The 17,163-nt window shown below is 46.0% G+C and overlaps 1 protein-coding gene across 2 annotated transcripts in view; it reads left to right on the plus strand.

The window, feature by feature from the left end:
- The window catches only part of MTMR12 (myotubularin related protein 12), a 68,959-nt gene extending 60,824 nt beyond the window's left edge, over nucleotides 1-8,135 (plus strand). For both annotated transcript variants that reach the window (XM_025867435.2, XM_073891056.1), the window contains exons 14-16: nucleotides 1,047-1,214; nucleotides 2,166-2,327; nucleotides 5,182-8,135. In XM_025867435.2, the coding sequence (XP_025723220.1) occupies nucleotides 1,047-1,214; nucleotides 2,166-2,327; nucleotides 5,182-5,751 (900 nt within the window). In that variant the 3' untranslated portion in view covers nucleotides 5,752-8,135. The remainder of the gene's footprint in view (nucleotides 1-1,046; nucleotides 1,215-2,165; nucleotides 2,328-5,181) is intronic.
- The last annotated feature ends 9,028 nt before the right edge of the window (nucleotides 8,136-17,163 follow it).

Raw genomic sequence — 17,163 nt, forward strand, 5'->3', positions numbered from 1 at the left:
AATTTTTAATTATTTTTATTAAAGATTTATTTATTTGGGTTTGGGGGCAGAGGGAAAAGGAGTATCCCAAGCAGACTCCACACCAAACAGGGAGCCCAACATGGGGCTTGATCCCACGACCCTGAGATCAGGATGTGAGCCGAGACTAAGAGTCGGTTGCTTAACCGACTGAGCCACCCAGGTGCCCCAATTTCTTAAATTTTCAAAATTATACTTTTATACTTGAGTTTAGTTGACACCGTATTGGAGTTTTAAAGGAAAACGGGGTGGTCTGCTTTGTGATATAATGAATGCAGCCCTGCATTTGGTTCAAGAACTGGGTTCCCAACTCCTGTCTCTCTTCTGAGCTGCATGGGGTGTGGGCAGCCTCCGTAAGGGGGAGGCCGTGACATGGCTTGTCTTCCCCGGGCAGGGTCACCAGCTCAGAAGGACAAATACTTTGTGAATGACAAAGCACCCTGGAAACCTCTCTCTGCCTTTAAAGGGCTTGCCCCTAGGTAGCTAATAAAGGAGGCTATCAGTTAAAAAAAATCTGTGCACTTGTGCAAAAAGCTTAGAAACTCACCTTTGCTGCTTCTGCCTTCTTTCCTGTCGTCTTTCTCTTCTGCACCGTCATTGTGGGGGCGGAAGCAGGAATATTGACAAAATTCAAAATATTGAGTACAAGTGAGAAGAATGGAACTCTTTTTGGAGGGGAGGTAACAATTTCTCTTAATTGGGGTTCGAAGTGTTCCCTGTCATCAAAATCAGTTGCAGATGCTCATCTGTCAATGCTTGATCAGTAATGAGATTTTACATATTTCATCTTTGAAATGTCTTTTACACAGATCAGTACTGCCAAATACTGATAGCAATCTACAGGCGTGTGACTTCAGTTGAGGACGTTCATTGCTTGGAATGGGATGGAGTCTACTGTTGTTTCCCAGAGAATATAGTGCCCAGAAGTGGTTATTCCACAGCTGTTGAGATGGCCACCCCTGAACTCGGGACAGCTGGCCTTGGCCTTTCAGTGCCTGCTCAGTAACATGTATCTTGTTTTCGCATAGGTTCCTGTGTTCCTGCTTTTCTTAGATTGCGTCTGGCAGCTGGTGCACCAGCATCCCCCAGCATTTGATTTCACAGAGACTTACCTGACTGTTTTGTCAGATAGTCTGTACCTACCTATTTTCAGCACCTTCTTCTTCAATTCGCCTCATCAAAAAGATATTAACATGGTAAGAGTCCCTCTTAGGAACCTGTGCATTAAAGAAGCCCTGACTCACAAGTAGATTGCAATAGTTTTGATGTAAAGAATATTTGTGTAACACTACACTGGCCCTGTTTTGAGTGCTTTCTGGGTACTGATAATTCTCACAGCGCCCTGTGGATTTATTCTTAGCCTGAGATGCTGAGGCACTAAGAGGATGAGTAATTGGCCCAAGGGCACACAGTAAATACTGGAGCTGGGGGAGCAGGCGCTGGAGCTGAGGAATGAACAAGCAAAATTAAAAGTTGTTCTTTGTAAAGACGGTCAGCCTTCTCTTTCATTTACCTGATGCCTGGAGTTACTCTAAATAAAATGGAGATGAGGCAGAGCAGGGAGGCTAGGTTTTTACTTTCCATCTTAAAATCCTTTAGTCTCCCTTGAGGCCTCGCTCCTGGGAGTTTTTACTTTCTAACCATGCCGAATGTCTTTGGCCGGCTTTTCTGCTGGCCTCCGGGTTTGCCTGAGCTGGCTCTTTGGGAGTGGTTTTAGCAAATTCCTCAGTGAAGTGGGGGCACAGAACGTGGCCTTCTAGTCACACAGCCCCAGCTCCAGAGCCCAGCCCATCGCTCACCAACTTCCAAGAGCTCAGGCAGTTCACCTCAGTTTTCTTAGCCTCAGTTTCCTCAAATATAAAATGTGAGAAATAGTGACCTCACAAGGGTTGTGGTGAAAGTGCCCATCAGTGGGTGGCACATGGGCCACTGGAAAATAAGGTGACCTTCTTCCCTCTCTCCCTTCCCACCCAAAGCCTTAAGGGAACAACCACTGACAGCCGCAGCCTTTAAAAAGGAGGACCCCATGAGTGGTAGGTCTCCGGGCAAGGCAGGAGCGCCCTTCCTGGTGCGTGTCTCTCAGCATTGTGTGCTTGCTCTCCCCAGCCCTCCCTGGGAGCCGTCGTGACCTGTGCTTGTTTTGGCAGGGTAGGGAAAGCCAGGATACACAAAGCAAGCCTTTGAATCTGCTCACCGTGTGGGATTGGTCCGTACAGTTTGAATCTAAAGCCCAGATGTTGCTCAAAAACCCTCTTTATGTGGAAAAGCCAAAACTGGACAAAGGCCAGCGGAAAGGAACGCATTTGAAAGTAAGATGACCACATGTCTAACCCCCTTCATCTGCCCAGAGATCCCCATGTATGTAAGGAGGAAGGTTACATTCTGTAAACAGCTTGCGGAGTCCAGGTTTGTGGTGGGCGAACTGTCAGGGCCCGTGAGACTCGCTTGCTGTCAACACATCAGCCTTTGCCTGAGTGTGGTTAGGGCAGAAGGAGCATTACTTGTGGGTTTTGCTCTGTCTGTACCGGTTCATGTCTTCAGTAGCAAGACCTTTCTTCGTTGAGCTGTGTCTACAGTCTCTTCTGTTAAGGGCCGCACAGTCTCCAGCCCAGCTCCCGCTCTCTCCCAAAGGAGTGCGGCTGTGTCCCGGTATTTACAAAAATAGGCACTGGGCCTGATCGGCCATGGGCTGTCCTTTGCTCACCTGTGCTATAAACCAAAACTGTCAGATTATTTGGATATCCCTTCAGATATTTGTTACTCATTGTACTAGTTATTAAAACCCCCAAGTTCCCTAGATGATCAGTGATTTCCATGCCATCTCCTAACTCTGCTCCTGGCCTGGAATTTCCCCCCATCAGACCCCACAAAGGGGAAAGCAGCAGTGATGAATCCCAGATCAGTGTGTGTGTCTGCCTTCTCCACTGCCCTTCTTCTGATCCCACCTGCCGTCCAGGGAGCCTGGCCAGTCCTGGTGCGGGAGGTGCTCCGTTCTGAAGAGGCTTGGGGGCCCGGTGAGCCGCAGCCCGCTCTTGCAGAAGATACCAGCTGCTGAACAACCTCGAACTGTCGCTTTCCTCTTTCAAGGGTCGTCAGGGCCGGGGTGGATGTTTCCCCTCCCAGCTTAGTCTCTTTCCTGCCCACTGGACCAGAACTGCCCTGAGCTCTGGAACAGCTCAGCCAGAGGTCCGTTTCTCCTCGGTGTGCTGTGCCCCCTGGTGGCTGCATGCACACTTCTCACGTGTTCAGGATCTCAGAAGTGCCCCGGGCTCGAGGGGCAAGGGACCTCAGAGACAGCGAGGCCTGATTCCGTATGTCGCATGGGAGGAAACTGAGGCTCCCCCCTTGCAAGCCTGGATTTCATTTCTGTGACCAGATCCAGTTTTTCTCAGTGTCCCTTCTCCTTGTAATCAGGAGCAGATGGCCGAGGCTCCAGGAGCTGACTGGTGCAGCAGGTTTGAGCCAAAGAGTTGGAGAATCTCAGATTGTATCAGCTGAAGTGGAGTTGGGGCTGGGGTGACGAGGAACTTTGAAGCCTTTGTGTTAGGACATCATGTGTTGGGCTTCGGGCCCCTTGTTGAGTGGGCAGATGGCCTTGGAAAAGTTCTGTAGAAACGAAAGAGGCTGTGGCTGAGCGGCATGAAGCACTGCTTTTGCATTGCCATCTGAGGCGGCGGGCCCCGCTCACGCATGCGATCCCAACCTCAGCCTTGACCAGGCATGCCACTCCAACCCACCGTTCACTTAGGGGTTGAGAGGAGGGGCTTCCCAGACAAATGGAGTTCTGTTAAGAGCCCAGTCTCTCGAGCCAGACTGTATGTGAAACCACCTTTAGCACTTTATAGCTGGGGTCTTTGTGTATTAACCTCTGTGCCTTGGTTTCCTCATTTGTAAAACGGGACAGGAATAGTGACTCAGAGAATTGGCCAAGTTGATGCACGTAAAGTACCGAGCACAGAACCCGGCAGGCGGCAAACACTCAGCGACTGTTCGCTTCCACCCGCACGCCGCCGGCCCCCCAGGCTGGACTGAGTCACCTTGACCCCTGGGGAGGAGAGAGGCCCGGCTGCTGACTCCTGGCCTTTGGCGCTCCTTTCCCCACTGGAAAGTCAGAAATCCTGGTCAGCTCTAAGTTGTGGCATTGTGGCTGGTTTTGCTTTTCTTCTTTATATTTTTATTGTTATTCTATATTCCATAATAAAGGATGCTTCACACCCCCCCCCCCAAGGAAGAACCACTGGCAGGAATATATTAGAGAGTTATAGGGCTAGCCTGCCCATAAAACTGACGACTTATTTCAAACGGACACCTCAGGAGCAAAAGAGCTGGGGAGAAACTGTCTCCCCACACTGCTGGCCTCTCCATTGGGCCCCGGGGGTCCTTGTAACCTTTTACCTCTTTACCCATCTTCACGGCCCCGTCCTGGTGCTCCTCAGCTTAGAACACCTTGCTTTGGCTGCAGGTAGAATTACTGGGGAGGAAAATAATGTCAGTGCCCTTGCATCTTCAACTCGGCACAGCTTGTCAGGCAAGAACATCTGGCCAATTTAGCCAGTTCCTCAAATTCCTTCTGCTCCCACTTGTCTCTTTGTCCAAAAGAATCTTGATGACATAGGCTTGGACTCCCACTGGATGCCTGATAACCTGCAAATGTGGTTCATTAAAGCGATGGGATTTTCAGGTAGTCAGCACTGCTTCCTCCCAGGTGTTCAGACTGTTCTTAAGGAAGAAACATTTTGCTGTCTCCGGAAAATGAATAGGCCTCACGCCCGCACTGCCTGAATTCGGCAGCCCAGCTGGAGTTAAGCTTGTTCTTCGGAAGTGCTCACTGTGCCTGTGCCAGGAGAGGAGGAAGCAGAAAGCTGCTCTTCCTGTCACAGCCCACCTTGCTGCACAGCCCTGCACGTGCCTGCTTTCACCTCTTTGTCTCTAAATGCCACGTGCATCTAATGTTTGCGTCATGGAATAACCCCCTCCCCGACCAGGTTACTGCTTTTTAATGATTTTTCATTCACATGGCCGTTCTGATTTCTCATGACTCCTGTTAAAGCAGGATTATGCCCCCCCCACCCCCGCTTTTTTTTTTGTTTGGCCTTTTTTGAGAGGAATGATTGTAACTGCTGTTAGCTAACCAGAGATTTTTATTTGTGTTTTCTCTCAAAGCATCAACGGCAACTTTCTTTACCACTCACCCAATCTAAATCATCTCCCAAAAGAGGATTTTTCAGGGAAGAAACAGATCATTTAATTAAAAACCTTCTGGGCAGGAGAATTAGCAAATTAATTAATTCTTCTGATGAGCTGCAAGACAACTTTCGAGAGTTCTATGAAAGCTGGCACAGCAAGCCCACGGACTACCACGGTCTGTTGCTGCCTCACATCGAGGGGCCAGAAATCAAAGTCTGGGCCCAGCGCTACTTGCGCTGGATTCCAGAAGCCCAAATCCTGGGTGGTGGCAGAGTGGCCACCATGAGCAAACTCTTGGAAATGATGGAGGAAGTAGAGCACTTACAAGAGAAAATCGACGAGAGACACCACAGCCAGGGGGCCCTCCTGGCAGAGGCCCCCCCGTTGCTGAGGAGCTCTGCCCGCTTGTCCTCTTTGTTTCCTTTTGCTCTGCTGCAGCGACACTCCTCGAAGCCAGTCTTGCCCACCAGTGGCTGGAAAGCTTTGGGCGATGAAGACGATCTGGCCAAACGAGAAGATGAGTTTGTGGATCTGGGGGATGTGTGACTCGTCTGTTCAGTGATTGTGAAGGAGGAACACTGAGGGCTGGGACGGGAGTCGAACACGTTTGATCTCTGATTAGTGGGTCACGCTGAAGCTTACTGCTGCGGGGGGAGCGGGGATGCATTAGTCCAGGGCTCTGTAGCAGGAAGCCTGGACCTTCAGGAAAAGAGCTGGTTCTCGTGGTTTTTACATGCTCCTGAAAGACTATGCAATTAAAACTGTATTTCTAGTATTATTAATCGAAAGGAATTACTACTTGACCCATAATAGAACTGTGGCCATTGTCTGATGTGTAAGTATTATACAGAACCTGCAGTGGCGGGTTTCCTACTAGAAAGGGCTTTGGTCAGACATTCTTGGACTCGATACTTTCTTCAGATCTTTTCTGTGCCAAGATTTTTTTTTTTTTGGTGCCGAGATAATTTATCTAGTTGTTGGGAAGAGTGTGTGTCTCTCTACCCATCTTTAGTTCGGAGCAGTTTCAGCTTTATTCAGTGTGTGTATGGCAAAGTGAAAGACTCACAGAGAGGTATTAAGATGTGTGGCATTCATTTAACCCATAGGATTTTTCCCTTCTACATCCTCTCGCCTGAGAAAAGCTGGGGGAATTCCATCCATGGCACCCATCCTGGCATTTCCGGCCATCCCCCCTCCTGCATAGACTGTGTCACTTTGTGTGGGGCTGGGGGGCTAGCCGACCAGTCCCACTGCCCTTTCCATGTGCTGACAGCTCCAGGTCTCCCTCTGCCCACTCCGTCCCCCTCGCTGCCGTCCCCATGCTCCCTGCTGTGGTGCACCGAGTCCCAGGATCTTGCTGCTAAATCTGTTGGTTAAACTGGGGGAATCCCTTTGGTTTGCCCGAAGGAGCTCCCATTCTACTGGAGCCTCTTCAGTGTTTGAAAGTGCTTTGCCTTTTTCTAACAGTGTGCTGAGACTTGGGGCCATTTGTGCCGATGGTCCTCCGCCGCAGCCCTCACGCGGTCTCCCCAAAGTCTCTGTAACCGCGCAGGCGTGAGCAGGATCACTTCTGAACGTGGCTTCTGTAGGGAGGCCCCGAAGCATGAATAGCAGAGGTGATGGTTCTACAGTACCTCAACGATTTCAAAGCCATAGAAGAAACTTGATTATGCCTGGTCACCTTGGATCTGCTGTCTAAATGGTATATATATTTTTAAAGGCAGGAAAGTACACTTTTAAGGACCAGTTTTTTCTTTCTCAGTGGAACCCTGTTAAAAGCCACAAAAGGAAGGGGGGAAAACTAATGTGAGAATGTTTCAAATTGAATGTTTGCCTTTTATATACATTTGCTCTCCAGTGTAGATCCCAATTTGAATGTTACATGTTTAGAAAAAGTTCAGTTGCTTGAGGGCAATAAGAAATTTGGAAACTATTGACAAAGAAGTTTCTCAGTTTGCACTGAATCGTCTTTTTGTATGTACAAGAAATTGCTTTGCTGTTCTCCCCATTCCACGTTGACACGTGAGCCAGGTTGGTCTGTTAAAATGACAGAGGCTGAGAGGGCAGGATTCATGCATTGGGGGCCAAACGCATGTCTGGTCTTGGTTGCCTTAAGAGTCTCACTAGTGATTTCAGTGTTAGGCTTGCAATAGGGATTTTAAAAATACACTAGTTCGTTAGCTACCTTAACATACATTTTGTGGGCCTTCTTAAACTAGCACTAACCTCCACTTCTTTGCCCCACTGCCTCCCAAATACACTATGGAGCTAACTATTTTTGTTACCATATTATAACGTGAATATTTATACAGTAGCCTCTTCAATCTTAGAATCTTAGTAATTTTCATTCCAAAAATGCCTGGTGTGATGCTTTACACTCCACAAAGTATGGTTTAAAGGCACAAGGTCATGGCCCTTGTCATAGCAGTTGAATGTGTGTTGAAATATTTTTCTATGATTTTTTAAAAAAAAAAGTACAATAGAAAAATAAGCTGTTGTAACGTGAGGTCATGACAATTTATGTATTTATATTTGAAATCAGATTTCTATAAACTTGTATTTGTGTACAGAATTCTCATTTATATATTGTGACATTTTTATTCAAGATTGAGATATGGATTATGCTTAACAGTAAAAGCTGAAATGAGACCATTTACTTTGTTTAAAATGCTGCACTGTGCGAGTTTGGAAATGTACATTAATTTACTGTATATAATATCTTGAGTTTGTTTATACCTCCAAGTTTTTACACTGAAGATAAATTAGCTTTAAAAACATTCAAAACTTTTTTTTTTTTTAAAGGGAATAAGCTGTTGGGCTATTATCTGTATAAATGTGCTTTCTATTTTCCCAATGTACAATGAAAGTTTATACTTGTATCTCACTGCATCAGATCTGATGGCAGAAATTAAAGCACAATTTACAAGCAATACTGCATTCGATGTGGTTGATATAACATGGAACAATTTCATTCAGTGTGCGTGTGTGCGTGTGTGTGTGTGTGTGTGTCTTGGGTGGAGTTGAATTGGTTGGTTGTTGGTAGTGGTGGGAAACCAACAACTATAAATAAGTACTTAAAATTTTAGGGGCTCCTGGCTGGTTCAGTCAGTAGAGCATGAGACTCTTGATCTTGGGGTCATGAGTTTGAGCTCCACGTTGGGTGTAGAGTTTAAAAAAATTTCAGGTGGGGTTGAAATACTATGAAGAACAATAAAATAGAGCAAATAAAGGAAAAGGGCTTTTTAAATATGTGAAATAAAATACTGCTGCTGCTTTGCTTTTGAGGGCATATATAATATGAGAAGTCTGTTTCACTGCTGAAAGAGATCTGAGTTCAGTTAAACCGTGAAAGAGAAAAGGCTTTGTTTTTCCTTCCAGAGAGATGTGAGCTGGCAGAATGGGATGGTGTGTGACGGTAGGATTTTTTTCTAATTCGTTTGGTTTAGCACTTGCTAGATTGAGACCTATCACTTGTGTTTGTTGGGAGAGTTCCATTTCCTTGACCTTTCCTCTCTGCATCCCTCCCCCTTTCAGGGACAAGAGAAGATGTCCCCCCCCCCCCCCCTCGCTCTGCTCACCTCCTATTGTGTCTAGCCAGGCCTAGCTCCCTGTCAACAAGCCAGCTCTGAAACATCCTTGGAACTTAATAAGCTCCCATTGCTACCACATTCTTTTCATTGTTCTTCGATAACTGTTAAGTTCCCGAGTAATATTTAGGACCCTATAGATAAGCAGATTTTGGCCCTCTTTTCCACATTTCTTTAAAAGTTCTTGGACTTTGAGTGGACTTGGTGGTCTCTCTCTCCTGATTTTGATTGTTCCTTGGTTTCCAGGTGAGGGCAGTGGGGGACTTGCAGGGGCGGGTAAAGGGTGGGACATACTTCATCTGATGTGGAACAGGATTGGACAGGGGTTCCTGTTGAGAACAGACCCCTGGCTCCTATGCTGGGAGGGAACTTGGGGGCAGAGGGGGCCCGGCCTGGAGCCCGTTCTCCAAGCCCCTCCTGTGCTGTGGCCGGAGTTGCTCAGCAGAAGGGAAGTCTCCTCAGCCACGTTTGCTGTGCCTATGCCCCACCTGGGGCTCTAGAGCACTTGTGAAGCCAGCCTTGGGACAGGACAGAGGGGCCAACAGGACCCCCCGCCCCCCACCATTGCAGGGACGGTCTACAGTGGCCATGGCCTTCCACACATGCCCTTCCAACAGCCTCCCTAACGCCACATACTGCCCTGAAGAATTAGGATGGAGGCATGTGAGGGGAGATCCTGTTTGGTGTGGATTCCAGTATAAGGAGGGCTGTGTATGTTGATAAGCAGCCTAGCCATGGGGAAATATTTTAAATACCATTTATAGATCCAAGAGGAAAATGATTTGTTGGAGTGGTGTTTTTGTGTCTTTAAAAACACAGACATCTCAGCCGATTTTGTGGTTCAGGCTCAGGTTCGTTCTTTTTAATCCTTCTATTACATTGTCTGCCTCTAGCAATTAAGGGATATGAAGTGTATAATCAGATGGAAAGACACACAGTAAGCTTTTTTGGCCCTCCTTTAAGAAAACTTTCCAGTTTGGCTAGCTCGTCTGGTTTTTGTAAAGCAGTTAACTTTTTTTTTTAAGATTTTATTTATTTGACAGAGAGAGAGACAGAGAGGGAACACAAGCAGGGGGGGTGGGAGAGGGAGAAGCAGGCTTCCCGCTGAGCAGAGAGCCCGATGCGGGGCTCGATCCCAGGACCCCAGGATCATGACCTGAGCCGAAGGCAGACGCCCAACGACTAAGCCACCCAGGCGCCCCAGTTAACTTTTTTAATTTAGATTTGAGTATCACTTTTATAAAATGCTGTGTAGCTTACCCCCCACCCCCAAATCCAGAATGGAGGACTTTTCAAATGATCATTTCATCGATGTTTGGGGCCGGGGGAATGTGGCGCTTACCCCCCATGCCCCATAAGAGTGTGGTGTGTGCCAGTCTTGGGTCAGGCAGGAATGCAGACGGAGCACATTTTCTCCCTCAGTCTGCCCCCAAGGACCGGGCTTGGAACACTACTGCAGTCTCTCCAAGGAGACCTGAACGCAGCCTGTCCCCAGACTGTCCAGGGCCGGAAAGCAGCCGGAGACGTCACCTGGCTGGGAGGTGTGGAGCGGGGCCAGGCTGGGAAGGGCCTGACTGAAAGGAAGGTCGAATTCTAGATTTTTTTTTTTAAAGATTTTATTTATTTCAGAGAGAGAGAGAGAGAATGAGAGATAGAAAGCACAAGAGGGAAGAGGGTCAGAGGGAGAAGAAGACTCCCCGCTGAGCAGGGAGCCCGATGTGGGACTCGATCCCAGGACTCCAGGATCATGACCTGAGCCGAAGGCAGTCGCTTAACCAACTGAGCCACCCAGGCGCCCCGAATTCTAGATTTTTTTTTCTTGAAGTGTAACTGACCTACAATGCTGTATCCATTTCGGGTTTACAACATGTTGGTTTGACAGTTCTGTGAATTGCTGGATGTTCCCCGTGGTTGGTGGCGTCACCATCTGTCACCATACAACGTCATTATAATGTTGACTATTTCCTATGCTGTACTTTTCATTTCTGTGACTTCTTTTATAACTGGAAGTTTGTACCGCTTAATCCCCTTAATTTTGCCTATCCCCCACCCGCCTCCCCTCTGGCAACCTCAAGGTCTCTGTATTTAATAAGAGTCTGGTTTTTTCGTTCATTTGTTTTGTTTTCTGATTCCACATATAAGTGAAATCTATAGTATTTGTCTTTCTCTGACTTATTTCACTTAGCATCATATTCTCTAGTTCTATCCATATGGTTGCAGCATTCTGGATCTTGATAAGAGTTGGGAATATGCAGGTGCATGCCAAAACTCAGCAAAAATACAGTTAAGATGTGTTTAATTGTGTTTGAATTTTACAAGAAAGAAAAAAAAAACTGAGCAAATCTTGAGCTCTAGTTAAAGATACACCACCAAATTATTTAGAGAGAAGTGTACGGTTGTCTGCAGTTGACTCAATGGCAACAACAATAAGATGGGTTAATGGATGGGTAGAGGGATGGATATGGCTAGGTGTGTGATAAAGCAAGTAGAGCAAAATGTCAGATGATCTCGAGCTGGGTATATGAGAGTACGGGTATTCATAGAATTCTTTAAGCTTTGCTGTATTTGAAACTTCACATAATAAATGGAAACATTTTTAAGTAAATCTTTCAAGAAATAATTATAAACAAATATATATATGGAAGTATATTGGTCCTTTATGGGAGAAGAGAAACATCCTTACCAAATTACCTGGCCACCAGGATATAATGGAACTTGGGGAAGGAATTGGAATTTTCATGTCCCCTTGCCTCGAGTCCACTTTTTCCATTTCCATCGTCCCTCTGGGTCATTTTCTGTTGCCCGGATCATTATTATAAATTACCCCCTCTGCTTTCAGTGCCCTCTCGTTGCCAGTGAATCTTCCTTGGAGCAGTCATGTGATTTTTTTTTTTTTTTTTTTTTTTTTTTTTGGCTTGGAAACTTTGAATGGCTGCATCCGTGAGAACAATGGGTTGCAACAACTTAAACCAAGAAGAGCAATTGTGTGTGTGTTTGAAGGTTTAGGTCGGAGATGCTGTTGGCTCTCAGTACCTGAAGCCCATGGAGTCTTCTCTGAGTGTTACTGGCCACTCTCGCTCCACACACCAGCTCTCTCGTCTTCCCAGTCAATGAAGTGGGATAAGCTCCCATGGCAAATCTGATTTCAAGACACCAGGCACACTGAAGCTGGAATCTTGGTCCTCATTCCAAAGCCTGGAGAAGAGAGCCTGGGCAGGCCGGCTGTGAGCAAGGACTTTGTGTCGGACCAAGGCCACCCTGCTAGCTCGGAGTGTAGCACGTGTGTCTTCCCAGCTTGCACTTGGGCTGTAGCTCACTGCTCACCGATTGTGGAGTGGGCCTCTCTCTAAAGGTCAGGTTCTCAGATTAACACTACCAGTGGCACATTTCTCTATGTCTCTAAATTCAGTCTGGCCCTGGTCCCCATCAGAGGCCGTGTGGTGTAGTGGTTAAGGAGCTAGGTTCTTGGAATCTGAACCTCTGACTTGCAGCTTACAAACTGTGGGACTTGGGCAAGGTCTCTGTTTCCTTCTCTGCAAAATGGCGACACTCACAGAACCCACCTCATTGATGTGCTGGACGGTTAGATGTGAGTTCCTTTAGTGTCTGTCACATAGTAAATGCTCAACAAATGTTAGCTAGGATTGTATTGTGTGTGTGGTCGTTTAAATACTTCGTGTAAACAGAGGGGTGTGTGTGTGTGTGTGTGTGTAACTTTAATCTCCAACCCAGGAGCAGTTAGGGTTTGAAATTCTCTAAACAGGAATCCAGATTCCAGAGGTGGCCCAGTAGCACTTCCAATGTTTTCAAGATCTACCTCAGAGGATTTGTTGAGCAGCATCTGGGATGTTAAAAATGCTCTTTCAGTGGTAAAATGAGTGGATACTTGGGATCTCTGGTTGGCTAGGAATCTCATAGAGGCCACATCCTCAGACATACAGGATGAAAATCCATCCGGCCCAGCAGCATAAACACTTTGGAGCAAAGCACGAGCTCTAAAAGCCCCATTGGTCCAGTGACCTCCACATCATCCCATGGACCACAGCATTAACTGCTTCTGCCGTCTCATTGCACTGATCTTGGGAGTAAAGCTTTCATGCCAGGTCCTAGCCTGAGGACAAAGAGAGGGACTTCTCCCACGACCTGAGTACAGGAAACACGATTGTTTTGTGCTGTTACTAAATGTGCACACATCTATTAATTTGGTCCAGGGCTGCCTTTCATTGTGAAATGCCATCTGCTAAGGCGATGGTCGTGATAGCGCTGGGGAGCGTTAGCCCCTTCCCACCTCTGACTTCCCGAAGCTACTGACATTGACCTGAAGAGCATCACCATTGCTCTGTAGCCAGATTGACACGTCAGCTCATGACGCTCCACCAGATTGACTGAAAATGTAATCGTTCTACGTAGTAAGGTTTGCTGGGTACCCAACCCTAGTTAAATCGAGGGGACTCCTCCCTCATTCCTTACAGTTGTACAGGAGTCTTCGGGTATAGGAAGCCTGCTTCTGGCCTTGGGTCCATCACGGCTGCCACCCAGGGGCTCCTAGCCTGGGCCTTAGTTTGCATTCCCCCAGTGGCCAATTCTGAGACAAAAATTAGGGTGCAAGTAGTTTATTTGTCGAGTGACCCTGGGCAGCACAGAGGAGGAAGTAGAACAGGAAAGCGACCCAACACAGAGTACCTGAATGAGCCCCCTCGTCACTGTGGTGACCAGCGCTCAACCCTGACGAGGACCCTCTGAGAGACCCTATGAATGGGGGGTGGAGACGTTAGTTAATACCATATCTCTTCTCCCTCGACATTGTCTTGTGGAAACTCCTCTAGATCCAAGTGGTAGAGTCCTAGTGCATTCTTACCTAATAGTTGCTCAGAGAGCTTCCACACCAGATAAAGTCCCTGATTTCTCCCCTGAACTCCAAATGTGGGACTGCCTGTGCCTCCCTTCTTCAAGAAGGAGTACCGTTCCTATATCCGCAAAGCCTGTGAACACTTCCAAATGCCCTTCCTATTTCTACCAGGGAGTTGAGTTTCATCCTGCCTCAGAGCTTCTGGTTCCAGGACCTGAGTTCCCAGAATTCTTGAAGATCTGACCCGCACCGTCTCCCTGGCCTCATAGGAAATGGCAAAATTAACTAGATGATTATATGATTCAATCCTCACTGCAAAGTTGAAATTTTTATTTAATCGAATCAAACATTAAAAAATCACGCAGTGTTTCAATTCACAGAGTACCTCTTCATTCATCACCCGATTCCAAGAATCCCTGCCAACACCTCAAAGTGCAGTAACATCCTCAAGCGGGCGGCAACCCCCTCCCCCAATCCTCCGAGCTACAGAGCATGGGGAAAGGACAGCAAGAATTCAAGAAATAAATGTTTTGTGATTAAAAGGAAAAAGTTGGGCGCCTGGGTGGCTCAGTTGGTTAAGCGACTGCCTTCGGCTCAGGTCATGATCCTGGAGTCCCTGGATCGAGTCCCGCATCGGGCTCCCTGCTCAGCAGGGAGTCTGCTTCTCCCTCTGACCCTCCCCTCATCTCATGTGCTTTCTCTCTCATTCTCTCTGTCTCTCAAATAAATAAATAAAATCTTTAAAAAAAAATAAATAAAAGGAAAAAGTTACAAGCCAAGAAATTAAACAACTCCTGTTTGTAGTAGGTGGTGAGAAAAATGTAACGCAACACATACCCTTTCCTGCCTTTGCATAACCAGTTTGAAGTATAGTTCTGTGTGAGCGTATTCAAAACTTCTTGGTTTTCCTCGCAATAACAGCACAGGGAATAAGGGCTCAGTGTGTTGTAGGCACAAGGAGAACTTATCCTGCACTGACTCAGGCAGAGAGGAGCCAAGTTGTCAAGACAAAAGGCAACTTAGACACGTGAAATCCAGCATGACATGATGGTGGCTCAGTTCACAGATACAGTTCTGTGCCTGTATCCCAAGGACCCACATTTTGGGGTACCCCTTTACTTAGACCAGGTGGTTGAGGATATTTGTGACTTGCAGAGACAATAGGCTACATGGTAGAAAGCTGCCCTACAATTGCAAGTTTCTTTCTTTTTTGATAACAGCTTTATTGAGATATAATTCACACACTATACAATTCACCCCTTTAAGGTGTACAATTCAGTAGTTTTTAATATATTCACAGTCACACAGCCATCACCACAATCAGTTATAGAACATTTTTATCACTTCAAAAAGAAACCCATGCCCTTTGGCTATCACTCCTCCACCCCCCCACCCCCCCACCCCGCTCCCTAAGCCTTAGGCGACCGCTGATAAAGCTGTCTCTCTATATTTGCTTATTATGGACATTTCATATAAATGGAATCACGTAAGTGGTCTTCTGTGATGGATTTCTTCCATTTAGCATAATGTTTTCAAGGCTTATCCACACTGAGCATGTATCAGAATTTCATTCCTTTGTATGGCCTAATAATTATAACCTCTTATATGGGTATACCACATTTAGCTTATCCGTTCATCAGTCTGGACAACTGGGTCTTTTCCACCTTTTAGCTGGTATGAATAATGTTGTCACAAACATTTGTATGCAAGTTTCTGTGTGGACATGTGTTCTCCTTTCTCTTGGGTATGAATCTCGGAGTGGAATGTCTGGGTCAAACAAGAGCTCTTTGTTTAACTTCTTGAGGAACCGCCAGACCATTTTCCAAAGTGACTGCACCATTTTATATTCCCATCAGCAATGTATGAGGGTTCTAGTTTCTCCATATCTTGCCAGCACTGGCTATTACCTGACTTTTCACTCTTAGCCATCCTAGTAGGTATGAGGTGGTATTCGTTCTGTTTTTCATTTGCATTTCCCCGATGATTGACTGATGGTGTTGAACATCTTTTCATGGGCTTGCTGGCGATTTGTCTGTCTTCCTTGTAGTTGGAGAAATGTCTGTTTGGATTCTTTGTTCATTTTTTAATTGTATGGTCTTTCTGAGTCAAGAGTTCTTTATGTATTCTAGATATAATTTCCTTATCAGATACATGATTTGCAAATACTTTTTCCCATTCCATGGGTTGTTTTTTCACCTTTTTGATTGTCCTTGCAGCACAAAAGTTTAATTTTGATGAAGTCCAATTATTTTTTTTAAGTAGGGTCCACACCCAGCGCAGAGCCCAATGTGGGGCTCAAATTCACTGTGAGATCAAGACCTGAGCCGAAATCAAGAGTCGGATACTCAACTGACTGAGCCATTCCAGTAACCTTGATTTGTTTTTTATTCTTCGGTTGCTTTTTTTTTTTTTTTTTTAATGTGAGAGAGAGAGAGAGAGAGAGAGAGCATGAAGAGGGGTTGGATCAGAGGGAGAAGCAGACTCCCTGCTGAGCAGGGAGCCCGATGCGGGACTCGATCTTGGGACTCCAGGATCATGACCTGAGCCGAAGGCAGTCACTTAACCAACTGAGTCACCCAGGCGCCCTATTCTTTGGTTGCTTGTTCTCTGGGTATCATATATAAGAATCCATTGTGAAATCCAAGGTCATAGTGATTTACCCCTATGTCTTCTTACTACAGTTTTCCAGTGTTAGTTCTTATAATTTAAATCTTTCATTCATTTGAGTTAATTTTTGTATATGGTGTGAGGTAAAGGTCCAACTTTATTATATTCCATGTGGATATCCATGTGAGTTTCTTTTTGAGCCCTCTCTTTTCATTCTGGCTGCTGGTAGTTAAGGCTATTTTAATTAGAGACATCCTATGGGATACAGAAGTGATGTACCTGGGCATTGTGACCCCACTGTTTAATTTTGACCTTGTCAATACATGTTAAAGAAGCTGAACCAAAAACTAATGATGTAATATATGGTGACTAACATAACAATAAAAAAAATTAAAAAAAAAATAAGCTGATTCAGGAGGAGATACATTTAGACTATTTGGTCTCTGACTTTTTATATTATCATAAAAGATTGGCTTTGATAAATAAAGCCATCACTAGAGATGAAATGGGCAGTTTTATTAATAAAATAGGAACGAAAATTCTCCCTAGCTCTGTGGATCTAATTCAGCATTGTTCAGGGAGCTTGTGGCTCCTGGTTCACACTCCTGCCACCCGTGGTTTCCCATTGCCTTTATCCCATTATTTTTCCCTCTGTCCCTCCTGTGACAGTGGAAGACTTGGCCTTCTATTTATATGGAGTCTCTTCACCTGTGCCCTGGCTGCCATCACTTGTCATCTGTGCAGGAACATTTGCTCTCTATTAGCTTCTGTCTGTCTGGTCCTTTAGTCTCTGCTGACCCTGCCCATCAGTATTTTAATGCTCTAGCTTACTGCAAGACTTGCATGCCTTGTTCTCCCTCTGACCCTCTTCCCTCTTGTGCTCTCTGTCTCTCATTAAAAAAAAAAAAAAAAAAA

Source organism: Callorhinus ursinus, unplaced genomic scaffold (assembly GCF_003265705.2).
Source record: "Callorhinus ursinus isolate GAN/ISIS: 27379988/994484 unplaced genomic scaffold, GSC_fseal_2.0 scaffold3, whole genome shotgun sequence".
NCBI classification, from domain to species: Eukaryota; Metazoa; Chordata; class Mammalia; order Carnivora; family Otariidae; genus Callorhinus; species Callorhinus ursinus.